This window comes from Rattus rattus, chromosome 11 (genome assembly GCF_011064425.1).
Source record: "Rattus rattus isolate New Zealand chromosome 11, Rrattus_CSIRO_v1, whole genome shotgun sequence".
NCBI classification, from domain to species: domain Eukaryota; kingdom Metazoa; phylum Chordata; class Mammalia; order Rodentia; family Muridae; genus Rattus; species Rattus rattus.
Genome location: NC_046164.1, coordinates 3,100,280 through 3,116,180, shown reverse-complemented (window position 1 = coordinate 3,116,180; position 15,901 = coordinate 3,100,280). Strand labels below are relative to the sequence as shown.

The 15,901-nt window shown below is 43.2% G+C and overlaps 1 protein-coding gene across 1 annotated transcript in view; it reads left to right on the top strand.

Annotated features, from left to right (window-relative positions):
* The window catches only part of Adamts3 (ADAM metallopeptidase with thrombospondin type 1 motif 3), a 59,861-nt gene extending 45,302 nt beyond the window's left edge, over positions 1-14,559 (top strand). Inside the window, exons 15-19 of the mRNA XM_032916763.1 lie at positions 3,039-3,204; positions 5,875-6,007; positions 7,837-8,044; positions 9,131-9,248; positions 13,279-14,559. Of these exons, the coding sequence (XP_032772654.1) occupies positions 3,039-3,204; positions 5,875-6,007; positions 7,837-8,044; positions 9,131-9,248; positions 13,279-13,838 (1,185 nt within the window). The 3' untranslated portion in view covers positions 13,839-14,559. The remainder of the gene's footprint in view (positions 1-3,038; positions 3,205-5,874; positions 6,008-7,836; positions 8,045-9,130; positions 9,249-13,278) is intronic.
* Positions 14,560-15,901: the final 1,342 nt, after the last annotated feature.

Sequence of the window (15,901 nt, the reverse complement as noted above, 5' to 3'; positions counted from 1 at the left end):
CAACAATGTTCAGACCTTGTGAAGAGATGGTTATTTTCCAGGTTATCTTCTGAAGGTTTTGTTTCAACTACAACTGAAACCATTAAGAATATAAAAGCTGTCCAACCTGTTAGAAAGCTTTGGAGCTCTCAGGTCCCGACTCCTCTGAAGTCCTAGGAGACTAAGGGGTCGCATAAACAGGAAGTGTGTTTCCCCAGGTGGCAGAACCTTTGTCTACTGGACTTCGTTATTTATGGTGAGAGTCTCATTTGTGTGAGAACTCTGAATGTGGTGTGCCGGTCTTCTGTAGCTCCTTTTTAAGGATCTTACAGAACTGATTTTAATTAATGTGGGAAGGAATCAGTTTCATCATGATTTTACATGCCATTGTATTTTGATCTTTTCCACCCCACTCCCCTTACTTGCTTCTCCCTACAGCTGGTCCCTTTCTGCTCCAGTCTGCTCTCTGTGTTCAGTTTACAGATATATGTCTGTTTTGAGTCTAGACATGCAGCATTTGATGTCCTTTCCCAACTGAGCCCACTGCCTTGCTTCTGGAAACTTCACCGCTCATCTTTCCCCTCTACTTCTGTGTTATTCATACATATAATAATTTCACTGCATGTGAGAAATGAGAAACACGTATGCAATATTTCTTTTCTAAGGATAGATTACTTCACTGAGCATGCTCACTTCTACACATTTTTCTGAAAATGCTGTAAGTTCGGTCTTTATGGCTGGATAAAACCTCAATTTCATATGTACCACAGTTCCTTTCCTGGTCATCTGTTGAAGGGCATCTAGGTTAGTTTCATACTGTGGATAATGATGTAGTAGACATAGATATGTGGGTGTCTCTGTGGCATTTAGATTCATTTCAGTATCTATACAAGGGTGGTATAGCTGGGTCATATGGTAGCTAGTATTATTTTTTTTTTCAGAAAGCCTCCATAGTGGTGAGCAATGCTGCACAAACCATTACCTTACCACTATCTGTTATCCTTTTTATTTTGATGGTAGCCATTTTGCTTTGTATGGATGGGATCTCAATGTAGCTATTTCAGTCTTTCATGGCTGATACCAGCAGCCATCTTCCATCTCGAGGCTGCAGCAGTTTGTCCCAGGCTGCCCAACATTGCCATTGTACCACTGAGTCTCGCCTGTCTTACTTCTGCTCCATCAGCCTGTCCTCAGAGTGCATTTGGGCCATGCGTTCCTGGTCTATCACATCTAATGGAGACCTCCTGTTCTCTCCTATTCCTTTTCCTTCTCCCACTTCTTCCTCCTTCCTCTCCTTTCCTGTCTTTCTTCTCATGGTCCCTAACTGCAGTCCCCCAGCCTAGTAACTGAAAGCCTGCCTACCTCTATTTCCCCCAGTAATTGGCTGTATCCACTTTTATTTAACCAATAGTGTTAAATTGGAGGTCAATTTACATAACATCGCTTGGTGTGCATGGGGATGTACTCATGGAAGTGACCAGACCTTGGAGGACAGTATTTAGCATTTGAATACCTAGCAGCACCAGACCAATCCCCAACAAAGGGTAATGGAAGACTATTTTGCACAATATAACATCAAAACATTTATCTTCTAAAGGTTTTACATTTCATGTACATCCGTTTTTGAATCATTTATCCTCTTTTATAGAAACTAAGTTATTTTTTCACACGTAGGTCAAAATTCATTTTCTGATACTGCATGAGAAGTTCCCTCAACACAGTAGATAAACAAAAGCCTGTTCTGTAGTGTCTGTATGTCTGAAAGTAGGTCCCAGACCATTGGGACAGCCTGACTCCTAGGAGGCTTGCCTATAGTGGCTGCTCCTGCCTTCTGGCCCAGTCCCATGACTGTTGAAAGGCCTCAGCTATCATGCCGACCTTGTGCATTCAGCAGCTGCCTGGCCATCTTCCCTCACCACATGAGCCTCTCTGGAAGTTCTTTAAGCATCCGTAGTACCTAGTGAAGAATTTCCCAAGAGTGAGCAAAGAAACTAAGTCAGTGTAACCAAGGCAGAAGTTGTGCACTTGAGGTAGCAGAGATGACCTTATCTGGCATCAGTGGGAGGAGAGGCACTTGGTCCTGTGGAGGCTCAACAGGGGGATGCTAGGGTGGTGAGGTGGGAGTCGGTAGGTGGCAGGAGCACCCTCATAGACGCAGGGGGAGGGGAGATGGGGTAGGGAGCTTGCAGAAGGGAAACCAGGAAGGGGGATAACATCTGAAATGTAAACAAATAAAATAACCACTAAAACAAAACAAAATTTAGTCTTGGACATGTGGAATACACAATGACCAAAAGAAGAAAAAAAGTATTGATTTATAAAGAGAAGGCGGGTGGCCAACAATTGCACACTTGTACTCATACAATTAATGTACAATAGACAAGGAACAGGAAATCTTAAATTAGGGAAATATACATATAAAATGGTCTTTTTTTTCTCATCCAATTAATAGAAGGACAATTATGTGTAGTGATTAATGGAGTATTTAAAAGTTAAAGGGCACAAAAGACTTTAGAGTTCTGAGGAAAGTCTGAAATCTCCAAACGGGGGAAATATTCATTGATCAATATTGATTGTGTTCGTACAGATACGTATGATGACATTGTCTTGAGGGAATATCCCCAAAGAAAATGAGTTAGTGTAGCTTTTCTCTTGTTCTACAGAGTCATGAATGGTCTTCTTGTTGTTTCTGTATCTTGTTCCATTTTTTTTTTTCTGGAAGGAACGTGGTCATTATAATAAAGCAGTGTATTATATAGAACTTTTAAACATACTGAGGAGATGGTACAGTTTAAGGTAACATAGAAATTAAGTTATTTTGATAATATAAATTTTTACTCTTCAACATGTATTTTATATCATTATATTTCAAGTTTTATATGTAATGTTTCTTTAATATCACACTCAACCACACGAGTTGATGGGTACAATAGCGTTCTAAGAACTACCTTAAACACTTTCCAGCTTTGAAAGTATCAATATTCTGAGATGGCCAAGGTCACACTGAGAAGTCTCCGGTTGTGTATGTATTGATTACATATATCTCACATATGTATTAGATCATACCTCAGGAGAACGACACGCGCTCTAGCCTGACATATAAGTACATCATCCATGAAGACTCCGTGCCAACAATCAACAGTAACAACGTCATCCAGGAGGAGCTGGATACCTTCGAGTGGGCGCTGAAGAGCTGGTCTCAGTGCTCCAAACCCTGTGGTGGAGGTAACAGCTGCATTCTTTTTCAAAGCAGTTTATCCATTCTATATTGGTACTTCCTAACTGTAATGTTGCTACCGTTAGGAAACACAATGTAATCATCTGGGTTTCCCAAGCTCTTAGACCACCCCTGTGAAAGGGGTCATGGCCCACATGTTGAGAGCCACTTACTTAAACCATCGGCGGACCTAACATCCCTGTACTCTTTTCTCTAAGGTTCATGTCTTATATTCAGTACAGTAGTGTTGCTTTAAAAGTTATTGACTCTATAGTTATTAATATGTCCCCATCAGCCTCCCGATAATAGAGACCAAGTCCTGTTAGATTTATTTATTGAGCTTTGACTAGACAAATTACTCTTAATCTATTTTTATATGCTAGATTGGCTAATTCCCAAGTATTTGCTGTTTGAGTCTTGCCCTGGTTGCCTTTTTGGTCCATCAGCCTGTCCTCAGGATGCACTTCTCCTGGCCACATGCCCATGGTCCATTTCTTTTCATGGCAGCCTCTTCCTCCTTCCTAGTGGTCCCTACCTGCACCCCCAGCCTGGTAACCAATACCCCATCAACCTCTATTCTCCCCAGTAATTGACTGTGGCTTCTGTTATTTAACTAGTTGGAGAAGATTGGCGACCAATGTTTATCCATCATCATTTGGTGTGAATGTACTCATGGGACTGTAAGCAGATCTTGGGGGCCAGTATTCAGCATTTGAATACATAGCAGCACCAGGGCAACCCCACCACAGTAGCACTTTTCCCCAAATCTAAAACTTCCTCCAATCCGATTTACTGAGGCTGCTGCCTCTTCTCCATCTTGCTGTCTGTGTGTATGCACATCTTTTCTGTCTGTGCTAGCAAGAGTGCAGTTAATTGCATCCATCTATATAGCTAATTATGCCGTGTTTTCGATGCTACTGCCATACCGAATGCTTCGTATATCTATGTGTCGATACAGTGGCTCTATGATATCAGTACTATTTTTAATCTTTATTATACTGGTGGTGAAATTGAAACACATGGATGGTAAGTGGTTCATCCAAAAACACAAGATTCAGACCAGGTTAGCTGAGTACCACACTGCCTTGCTGTACTGAATTTTTTCTCCTGTTTCCCCAGACCAGAACTATAAGACGGATCCCATTTTTATCAATCTGTTTGTCTGTTCTGCATAACAAATACTCTAGCATTAGACAGGCAATGACAGAATTCGCCCCACCAAGCAGAATAGTTAAATCACTATCTAATTAAGTTCTGAATGATAAACAGAAAAAAATATTCATAGTAGAGAATTCTGGGTAAACCAAATTTAATTAACATTCAGACTTTTTTTTTTTTTTTACAGTGTTTCTGGAAAGGGCATAATATGTTTGGGGCTTTTATGAATGGCACTTTGTTCCCCATTGCAAGATAGATACTGATTTAATTTGGATCCTCACTTTTTCCTATGCTCCACATAGACATGGTCCTCAGGGTTATTAGTGACATTTTAATATGCATGGCATCTGTGCCTGCCTCCCTGGGCTTCTTCACTGTTTTGAAAGAGAAGATTATTGTGGCTCCTCCTGTCTTTATATGGTAATCTCTTTTAACTTAATGGATGACTAGAATTATATTGTTCTTGCAATTAAAATCCTTCAGCTGTCTGATGAGTGGCTCTGAAGACACACAGCCATTCAAAGCAGTGTGCTCGTAGAGAGTTAATAAGCCGAGACTCACCATTAGGGATCATTAAACAAAGTATATCACAATGGCATTGTACAAAACAACTGGCTTATATGTTTCAAGAATAGTAAATGCCTTAAAGATGGATTTGGGGGGATTATTGCCGAGGAGGAGACTGGGATGTTAGGGACCATGGGGTTCACCTGACTGGTAAAGCCCTGCTGGAAGGAACTGTACAAGGACAGTGGCAAGTTTTAAATATTATTTGCATATCATCTTCTGCAACCTGGAAGGCGTGCATGTACAGTGAGCTGTAATTTTGACAGTAAATGAGATAATTAATCTAGACTCATTTAGATACTCAAATTCCCTACAACTTTTATGTGGGCTGTGAAGTTTTCAATTTGCTGTCTGTGGGTTTGTTTGTTTTACAAACATCACACTAATGACCGCCAGGTCCAAATGCTTGTCTGGTGCTCATGACTTTGTAGACCTGATGCTTTCTTACTTCTTCCTCTTCACACATGACCTGTTCTCTGCTCACTGGAAGCACCCACCTGCTCCACATTCTTCCCTGTATGTGGCACCGATGGTGTGCCATCTCCATTGTGCCGAACAGTTTGAGCTGCACTGCTTGAGGAGGGGTGGGTCTGTAAGGCTTCCCTGTCCCTTCCCATCAGCTAAGCTGGTGGCCTCTCCCGTGTGTTCGTTTCTGTCCCTGCAGAAAGTTCATCGCTGAGCTCCATGAAGGCCCGTGCTAGTCACCTTTGAGCACCACAGTGGTTACCTAATCTAGTCTCTCACACGGCAGTGTGAGCATTCTGCCTCAGTCACCCGCAAGTTCATGGACAGGCACTGCTTAACAAGTGTTAGCATTTATTAAACATAAATTCTGAGAAAGTGGGCCTTATAAATTCATTTCTATTCGCTTTTAAATGGCAACATCTATTATGGTACCTGGCATTTCATGCGTACGCAGTAAGTGGCTAAACCAAACTTATTTTCTGACCCAGGATTCCAGTATACGAAATACGGATGCCGAAGGAAAAGCGACAGTAAAATGGTTCACCGCAGCTTCTGTGAGGTCAATAAGAAGCCGAAACCCATCAGACGCATGTGCAACATTCAGGAGTGCACACACCCGCTGTAAGCACTTAATCACGCCGCCCTGCTGCCATGGCGGGAATGGGAACGCCTCCAAGGTTCTGTTTAACTCAAAGCTCTTACATTTACCTGTTTAATTAAGCCCATCTTATCGCCAGGCAAGGTGTGTTTAAAGCTGTGGTCCCTGGCTTTTCTCTACATTCCTACTCCCGAAACACAAACATCTTTCTGCTGTTTTGTTTATTTTGGTATCTGATTGTTTACCCATTCTCATCTAAGCGTTGCCGTCTACCCATTGACTCTCGGGGGAAGTGACAGGTTACGTATGAAATGTTGAGTTTCTTCCAAAGATTGAGCACTCCTCGACACTCTCTATAGACCACACTTAACTCTTTTTTGGTTTTAACAATACGGGACTTATTTCACTGACAGTGGTAATTGAAGCGATAGTCGCGTGTGTCTCAACAGGTAAGTCACACTGTAAGAGCGGAATATAGCTTCCTTTTTTGTAAAACTGTCTGTCTTGAAGCCCAATCACATGTAACTATTTAACACTCAGGGGTCGTATTAGTTGTTTTCAGAGTTCTGCCTCAGCCCGGCTTCACACACCTTCCTTCCTGAGTGCCCTGAGTCACCCATATCTTATTCTTGGTTCATTCATCCATTGCAAGGGATACCAGCCTCTTTAGGAACACAAAGAATAACAAAGAGAAATGTATATAGATTTAACCGTAGATACTTAGGAAAAGCATGGAAGAGGTTAGCATACAATTATGAGTAATGTGTTGCTTCTGTTCTCATGTACAGAAGAGGTAAGTAGACATATCTTAAAGTATCTATTCCTTTCTTGGCTGGACTTCAGAGTTATTGATTCTCAGTTCTACAGGACATATTTTTTTCTTATCTTTCTAAGTTCTTAAAGCCTTGTTGTCATCTGAAGGCAACTTCCCAGAGCTGAAAGGGACCAGCGGGAACATCGTTTCTAGTGTACTGTATCCTTGTAGACTTAATGGCAGGTCATTACACTTAGGGTGTGCAAATACATTTAGATAATGTTAAAATGGAGGTAATTGATACATGCTTACACATAGGAACTTGGTTCTTCTGTATGGTACACACTCACAATTTTGAAATGCACTGTTGTCAGCTACATGAGTTATGCTTCTTGGTCGATCAGCCAACCTGTTTCTCTGAAGGCAGCTAAGGGAGTCCTTTATCATCCCCACATTCTCTTCTGTCCACTGCCACCCTTGCTCCCTACTTCAGGGAGGTCTGCTTTCTTATACACTGTTTATAGGTCGTGTGTTTCTTGAGTTTTTCTTTCAGGCTTTCCGTCTTGCGTATGGTTGAGTCATACAGATTATTGGACCCCCCCCAGAACTACTAAGTCCTAACGTATAAGCCTATCGGTACCTTAGTACGCTTTGCTTTTCGCCATTCAAGTCTGACCTAGTCTGTCAAAATGAAATAGGGTATTTAGAATACGGAATTGTGCTCATCTTTGAAGGCCTCAATTGTGACTCCCGTTGAAAAGACATGTCTTCTGAGAGGAATGCTAGTCTCAGGAAACTTTTTATGGGGTGCATTTAAGGAGCTGGTTTCTATCAGGCCCGCACGCATGACTTTTCCCTCAGGCTTGCTAAAGGTCCAATAACAGTGAGAGCTAGAATATTGAAACAGAAAGGTTAATATTTTGCGAAGAAGAGTGTTAACAGCCAAATCCTTCTGTTGTTCAAAAGCAAAGTGTTGGGCTCATTGTCAGAAAGTTGCTTCCCCCCAAAGGTGCTCTCATTTGGAAGATGGGAGGCGCCCAGGTATCGCACTGTGTGGTTGCTGTCTGTCCGCCTCACTGCTCCCTCTTGCCCCCACAGCTGGGCAGCGGAAGAGTGGGAACACTGCAGCCGAAGCTGTGGCAGCTCGGGGTACCAGCTACGCACCGTCCGCTGCCTCCAACCACTCCAGGATGGTACCAACCGCTCAGTGCACAGCAGGTACTGCCTGGGAGAGCGACCGGAGAGCCGCCGGCCCTGTAATAGAATACCCTGCCCAGCCCAGTGGAAAACAGGGCCCTGGAATGAGGTGAGGTGTTTGTTAGCATGCGGCGTGTAATGTGTGTCAGGGTTAGGGAAAAATTACTACTTAAAGACAGTGTTTGTGGTTAAGAATAGGTGATAGGGACAAACCGTGATTGGGTGTTGGGTGACAGGGCGGCATCTGAAAGGCCCCTGAATCTTCTGAGATCATAGTGACTTCCCCTAACATAAGTTCCAATCCACCACAGAATGTAAGACCCTAGACATCAGTAACCCTGCCCACTCACCCTCCACCCCTGCCCCTCTTACCCTTTCCTCATTCTAGCTGGTAAAGTAAGTTTTCTGTGCTCCAAATTGTGCTTGTTCAAGCCCGCTTCTTCATGTGACTTGTTCTTCCCTGTCTCTGGTCTAACCATATCTTTCCCCTCCACCAAGGTTCACCACCATAATCCAAACTCCTTACTCACTAACCTTGTGATCCCTTCTACCAAGGCCTCCTCTGCCCTTAAAGGACAGGAATCAGAGTTTCTCCTCAGAGTGTCTCTTACTCAGGATAGCATTGGGAAGCTTGTCTGAGTTTGTTCTTGCCCTCTGACTAAGACAGTGAGCCTTCCTTTCTCAGTGCATAGTCAAGCCTGGGGTCAAATGATATTTGGAGACTGACTGGATCAGTGTTTTATTGTCTCTATTACTACCTGTTCGTGATATTTCTAAGGACTCAAAATAAGAGGGCTATAGAAAAACGGAACATCGAAAGCCAGGTGCAGAAGAAAAGACCAGTTGTCCACAGGAGATAACGTGGAGAAATGCCCATTCCCCTTAGAGACCTGAAACTGAGCTTCTCCCAGCCCAGCCAACCTCAACAGTACAGAAGTTTCTCAGCTTAGTTTAGAAGTTCCTGTCAGTAAATTCTACTCTCTATCAGAAAAATAAAGGGGTTGGGGGCTGCCTATCAGGACCCTGAGGTTGTCTGGCCTCAGAATCTCTGTGCAGCCTCTCGGCCATAGAGAGAGAACTCCAGAGCTAGCAAGTGGTTTGTGGTGTGTGTTGTGGGGGTCAGGGACCCTGGGGGCATGCATGTGCCTCAGCTCCGTAGAATCAACATCTGTAATGTCAGCCTTTGTCTCCGTAGTGTTCGGTGACCTGCGGTGAGGGAACAGAGGTGAGACAGGTTCTCTGTAGGACTGGAGACCACTGTGATGGGGAAAAGCCCGAGTCTGTCAGAGCCTGCCAGCTGCCTCCCTGTAATGGTAAGAACATCACTAATCATTCTAAACACTGTAACACTGTTGAGCCTCAGAAAGCAGAAATCCCTTTCTGCCTAAGGTCTCGAATTTGCATTTGCTTACCAAGAAACAGTCAATCATGAAGACACCTTTGCAAATAATAGTCTGAGAATGCTCTTTGAAATATGGCCAGCATCACTGAATTACCAAAACCAGTATACGGGGGATACTGGGTGGGGGCTGTGTCAAACATGGATAGCTTCTTCCAATGTGAGTTTCTGTTGGGGATGACTTTTTTCCTCTCTTCTTTGCCTTTATAATCTTGCAGGATTAGAGTTCGATTATTACAGCAGGCTTCGAGATGCTTTACCAAAATGATTTAGGCATACAGAAATTAACTGTGGCTCAACCTTAAGATCCTTTCTAATAACTGCCCATGTGTATGAATATGATCCCAAAACAGACACCTTGTATATATGTCAAAATCCAGCAGTTGCCTGAGTGGCCTAACTAGTTGTATTTTGAAAGTAGAATGTTTATTTATTTAAAATCTGAACTGGGGAGCTAACTCACTGGGTAACATGCTTGCTGCACGAGTACACGGACCTGGGTTCAGGCTGTGGGCGCTCCTGATGGAGCACAGGAGGAGGGAGAGACCCTGTTCCACAGGATAAGACAGAGGGCAAGGAGGACAAACACCTGACCTCTGCTACTCTCCTTACCCTCATTGCTACACGCTCTGGTGAAGCTCAAGACTAAACATTGTTTTCTCTGATCTAAACCCATAAGTAATATTAAACTCTGATATCCACCCCCACTTTTTTTTCAAGACACTTGGCAGCTTCTTCAAATAGCTTTGTAGTTTGGACATTTTAGATATTCAGTCTTTAAGTATTGTAAACAGCTATACTTGCAATGGCGAAACCCCAAGAGCATGTTTGGAGGTTCTAAAGGGGAGCACACGTATGCGCATGCCCTCGACCAAGGACCACTCCTCCTCTCTTTGGGCAAGGTCATCCTCTTTGACCCAGAGTGCAGCTATGGGAGGGATTCACATGGAGTGTCTGGAGTGTCGAGGGAGGAAGGGGGTACCCGCCTAGCCAGTTAGATCAGCCATGTTATGCCTGGTGATCAATGGGGTGACGTGTCCAGGCCAGTTCACCCTCACATCCCTTCTCTTGGGCTTTTTTCCTTTGACTTATGTTATAGTTTTTGCTTCATCCTATTTATATATAAATAAAACAAATAGCTCTACTCAAATCATCCTGGCAGTGGCGCTTTCCTTTCTATGCAACCCAGTGTTCGGGGTTTCTGAATGAAAGACACACACACACACACACCTTAATATGCCGTAAAGAGTCAATCGCCAATCAAAACCAGCTGGGGGCAGGACCCTCATCTTAACCTGTGAAGTCTCTAGACCAAACCACAGCACACTAGGATAAGGTAGACAAGTGGGTTGTCTGTCACTTACACCTACTGAAAGGGAAAACTGATGAACTACTCAAGGACAGGCCTCATGTTCAGGAGAAGTTGACAATAAATAATGGACTTCACAGTCGTTTTCTTGTTGGAGTGTGTGTGTGAGTGTGTGAGTGCATGTGTGTGTGTATGTGAATGTGTCTGTGTGAGTCTGTGTGTGTGAATGGGCATGTGTGTGTTGTATGTAGATGTGTGTATGTAGATGTGTGTGTGAGTGAATGTGGGTGAGTGTGAGTGAATGTGTGTGAGTGTGTGTGTATGTAGATGTGTGTGTGAGTGAATTTGTGTTATGTGAGTATGTGTGTGTGTGTATGTGTGTGCGCGTGTGTGTGTGAGAGAGAGAGAGCATGCACACACGCAGTGCTTTAATTTGGTTACCCTTGGTGGATTTTTGCTTTAGTTTGTAAGGAGTTTACTTATTTTTCTTGATTTGGGGGAATGTTTCTTGCATTGGGTTTTGTTTCTTTTCCTTTCCTTTGTTCTTTTGAGAAAGAATTTAAAGTTGCATTGGGGGTGAGATTCTGGAAGAACTGGGAAAGAGGAAGATTATGACCAAAATATATTTAAATTTAAAACTGTTTTAAATAATAAAAAAATAAAAAGAGAATAAGATGAAATATAACAAAAGTGAAATGTTTCTAAAAGTTTCACCGATAGTTAAATTTGCCATAGATTCTCTTATGGATATTGATGACTACATTGGGTCCCTTGTAGTCTAATTTGCTAATAACACTATTTTAAATCACTAATGTTGAATATTTTCTGTAACTATTAATATGACTGAATTTTATTTCTCTTATACAATAATTATAGTAATTTAAAAATAGAATGTCATTTCTTACAAGGAAAAAAAAAGAAATGCTAAGCACAAACATGGCCACAAGGGGGAGACATAGGACTTCTTTATTTAGCTGTTTCCTTTGGAGAGTGATTTTTCAATCAGAACTCAAAGGGAGAAAAAAAATGAAGAAGCGAACCCTGCCCAGTTAGATGCTCTTCCTGTTGCTGCATGTGTTTGCCCGTATGTAGTTATTACTGTGAGAGCGGAACACCTTCTAGGTAAACTGTCGATTTTACTAGCTCGAATATGTACACATGGCTACCTGTCTGCACAGATAGACGTGTTCCTTTTTGGTGGTAGTGGGTGAGATACTACAAAATCAGTGTGCCGTGGAGACAGCACAATTCTGTAGGTGTGCCTGTGTTTCTTTCAGGAGCTTTCCTGACCCGGGTTCTATGTCTAAAGCCAATTTTGAGAGTTCTGGCATGACAAGTTTCTATGCTATTTCAGCCAAACCGGTAGGGTAGCTCTCAGTCGCAAAGGAGAGATTCAAGTGGATCACCCTTTGAGGTCTGATGTACAGCTTCTTTCCCACAGTTCTTAGGACGTAGGGGCAGTGTGAGAAGGCTATAAAGTGCCCATTACTTTAATGGAGTGAAAGAGTGTCTGTGACAAAGACTCCCTCAGCGAGGGCTTCAGCCTTGGTCATAGTCAGAGCAGTCTGCTTCTTTTTAGACAGACAGACAGACAGAAGTTCAAAAGCGAAGACCTGGTATTTTGAGGTTAAAAAAATCTCACAGATCTTCAGTCACCAATAACACCACCTAGCTTATGACCTCAGCAAGGATACGGTGTTCAAACTCCATACAATGCAGTGGGCTTGTATTTGTCAAGACAGCATGACTGTCAGCTTGGGATGGGGACACGGAATGACATGTGAAATGAGAAAGTGGCCTGCTGTCGACGTCACCAACTGACCCTCTCAGAAAGAGCTCTCAAACGTTCTTTATAGAGTTATGGGACAGATTTGTTACCTTGAAGAGTGTTCTTATAGTTTGATGGCCTATGGGTGCCATAATTCTTCACTTTTTAAATGGTATTGGGCCATGTTTGTCTCTATATCCTGGGCCACATGTATAAACATAGGATACTGTCAGCTCCATAAAATTAAATATAAAAGGGACTTACTTAAGAATGTGCATCAGTAAACAGGAAGCCTGTTTCCAAGGCAGAAAATTGCATTTTAATCAAAGTTATCATTTTCCTTTGCTAAAGTGTTGTAACGATTTAATTGGTTATAGGTGCAGTGTTTAATATTCATTTTAACTGTGACTTGAAAATCATGGTGGAGGTAGATTATTAGAAAGGCAAACTTCGATATTACACAATTAAAAAGGATGCCTTCCCCCCATCTTCAGAATGAATCCAATTTTTCTCCTTCTATAATCAGATGCACATCTCGGTTTTGCCTCAAAGGCAGCATTTCCGTCCGTGATCTGACACCTTCTGCTGGAGATGGTGAAATGGTGACCAGGCCAATTGTGTTGTAGACACGGAGCTGCCTTCTTTAAACCCAGTGTGGTGGGACACGCTTATAATCTCAGCCCAACAGAGGCAAACCCGGGTAATGCAGCGAAGGCCTGCCTTACAAAATTAAGACGAAAATCAAAACCTATCTGTTACCGTGTATCCTTCCTGATGTGTGTTTGTTAATGATGTTTGTTTCTCTGGGGATCCTTTTATGTTTATGCATGTGGTTTGATTTATTTATTTTTATGTTTTTTTTTGCAGATGAGCCGTGCTTGGGCGACAAGTCCATATTCTGTCAAATGGAGGTGCTAGCAAGATACTGCTCCATACCAGGTTATAACAAGCTGTGCTGTGAGTCATGTAGCAAGCGCAGTGGTACCCTGCCACCGCCCTACCTGCAAGAAGCTGCTGAAATCCACAGTGATGCCATCTTTGGCCCTAGTGACCTTCCTAGGTCCCTAGTGATGCCCACACCCTTCCTCCCTTACTACTCAGGGTCCCGTGCCGAGAAGAAATCCTTGAGTAGCGTCTCCTCTGTGGCAAATCCCAGTGCATATGCTGCTTTCAGAACCAGCAGCAGAGGCAGTGTTAGCTTCCCCCGGAAGAAAGCACAAGAGGATAGAAGAAAGACGCCAGTATCAACACCACCCTCCTCATTCATAAAGACTGATCACCTCCATTCCTCTTCCCCTGTGGCTGCTGCCCCCTCCCCTGCTATCACTGATTCCATAGGTGCTTCTCCCCAGACAAGAACCCCAAAGAAAGATGGAAAGACTATTAGCAGGAGACATCCGATCAGGTCAACCGCCTCAGAGAGATGAGAAAGCCAGACTAGCAGAGCTAGAAGTCAAAGGGAAACCTGGACAGCCTCCTTCCCTGCATGGTGCATACAGCTTGTTAAAAAGCGGTACTCTCCACAAAAGGTTTACTCGCGTCCTCTGTACATGGAAGGACAGGAAGTGCTGGTTCACTTTTTAGTTACTTCCACCCTCCTCCCGTTCCGCATCGACTTGTTTACCAGAGTCCATTGGAAGAAAGCGCCAAAGACTGTTTTCAGAAGGAAAGAGCCCAGTGGCCGGTGGCCCCTGCCTAGAATGTCAGCAGTTGGGAAACTAAAGCTAGAGGTTGGCCGCCAGTCCCCGGGACAGCCAAGAACAACTCTCCCCAAAACAAAAGAAGGAACGGAAAGGGTTGCTCTCTAAGGAAGAGACTGGAGATTGTGCATATCAACTGATTCGTTCTTTTAAAAAGTTACAGTAAGAATTAACCCAAACAAATGCCAGTGGTTTACGCTTTGAGAAATTTTGGAAATAATTCTTAGACTTGTACTCCTATTTATCTATATTAGAAATACTGTACGAGCAAATTTGCAACTGTCGTGTAAATACTGTACATTGCAGAAATCAGTATTATTTTAAAAGATGTTCTCAAATGGTTGTTTACTATCTTACGTGTCTGGGTGTTCTAGGGTGCCTGTCATTGAGTATTGCCTTACGTGACATTCCAGGAGTTGATTTCAAAGCAGAGTAGGATGAAGAAGTTGGGGTTACAGCTACTGACAGTATAAAGAGGGTTTGCCATTTGCTATCTGTCTGACACCTCAGGTGTCCGGGTGACTCATTTAATCTACTGCCTTCCACCCTTGCAACCAAGGGAATGGCACTGGTGTCCTCCGTGTGTTTGCGCACGCAGGCTGCAGTGGCAAAGCTTGTACAAGGCAAAGCCCAGCCTTCTCGCCATCGCACCAGAGGGCATTGTGGTGATGCGCAGCGTCTCATGGTGCTATCAGCTGTACTTGATAGACTGTGATCGCCACAGATGTCTGTTGCGTGTTCCTTCGTAGCTGAGAAAAGTTTCATCTGGCCAGAGCTGACACTTGAGGACGTTAGAGCTTTGAAAGCAAGTCCAGGGAAGAGTCTTTGTCATGGTTGAGCTATTTATTTTCTGCATGGTTCATATCTAAATGTTCCCAGTCACGATGCATCGGACTGCAGTGCCACGCAGGTAGTTCTGTCAGTGACCAACATGCTCACACAAAGCCGGAAATGCTCCCTCCAGGGAGTGGATGTACAGTACTTGTATATAGGACACAGAGCTGAAGATATTTATTTTAAGAGTTGATTTTTTTCCTTGATAGTCTTCTTTGTATGTCTTTAGTATTGACACTAATGTCGATGGCATTTTAGTAAACTGGAGAGACATGATCAGAGGTGTGCGCTATGCTCTGTACAGAAAGGACAAATTTAAACCGAGCACACAGCCAATCCAAAGAACGAAAATTGAATAGATTCTCACCTTAAAAACAGTGAATAAATTTGGCAGTCCTTGATCGAATCCAGGACCTCCCACATGCTAAGCCAGCACTCCATCTCTGAGCCGCATCTCTAACCCCTTTTATATTTTCAGTACAGCATCTCCCTAAGCTGCCCAGGCAGGCCTTGAACTTGTGATCCACTTCGCAACCTCCCAAGAAGCTGGGATTGCAGGCAAAGCTTGTGTTAAATATTTACATTTCTAAGTCGTCAATACAGAGTTGATGACTCGTTCCCCTTCAAGACTCATAAAATAGTCGGGAATTCAGCGAGCTGTTCAGTAAATAATGAATCAGAAAGATTTCCAAAAGCCAGGTGAGGCGGTGCACACCTGTCGTCCCAGCATGCCCAAGCTGAGGCAGGAGGATTACTGTGAGTGCGCAGCCAGCCTGGGCCATGTAGCAAGACTCTGCTTCGAACAAAACATACTTTAAGTATGTAACGAGTACTTCCTGAATTGCACTCAAAGACAAAAAAGTGTTGTGAGCATGCTTCTAACGTCATTTTCTAGCCGCGTCTAGAAATCCATTGCGCAGACTAACGTAGAGATGCGTTATCCTTTCAAAGCACGG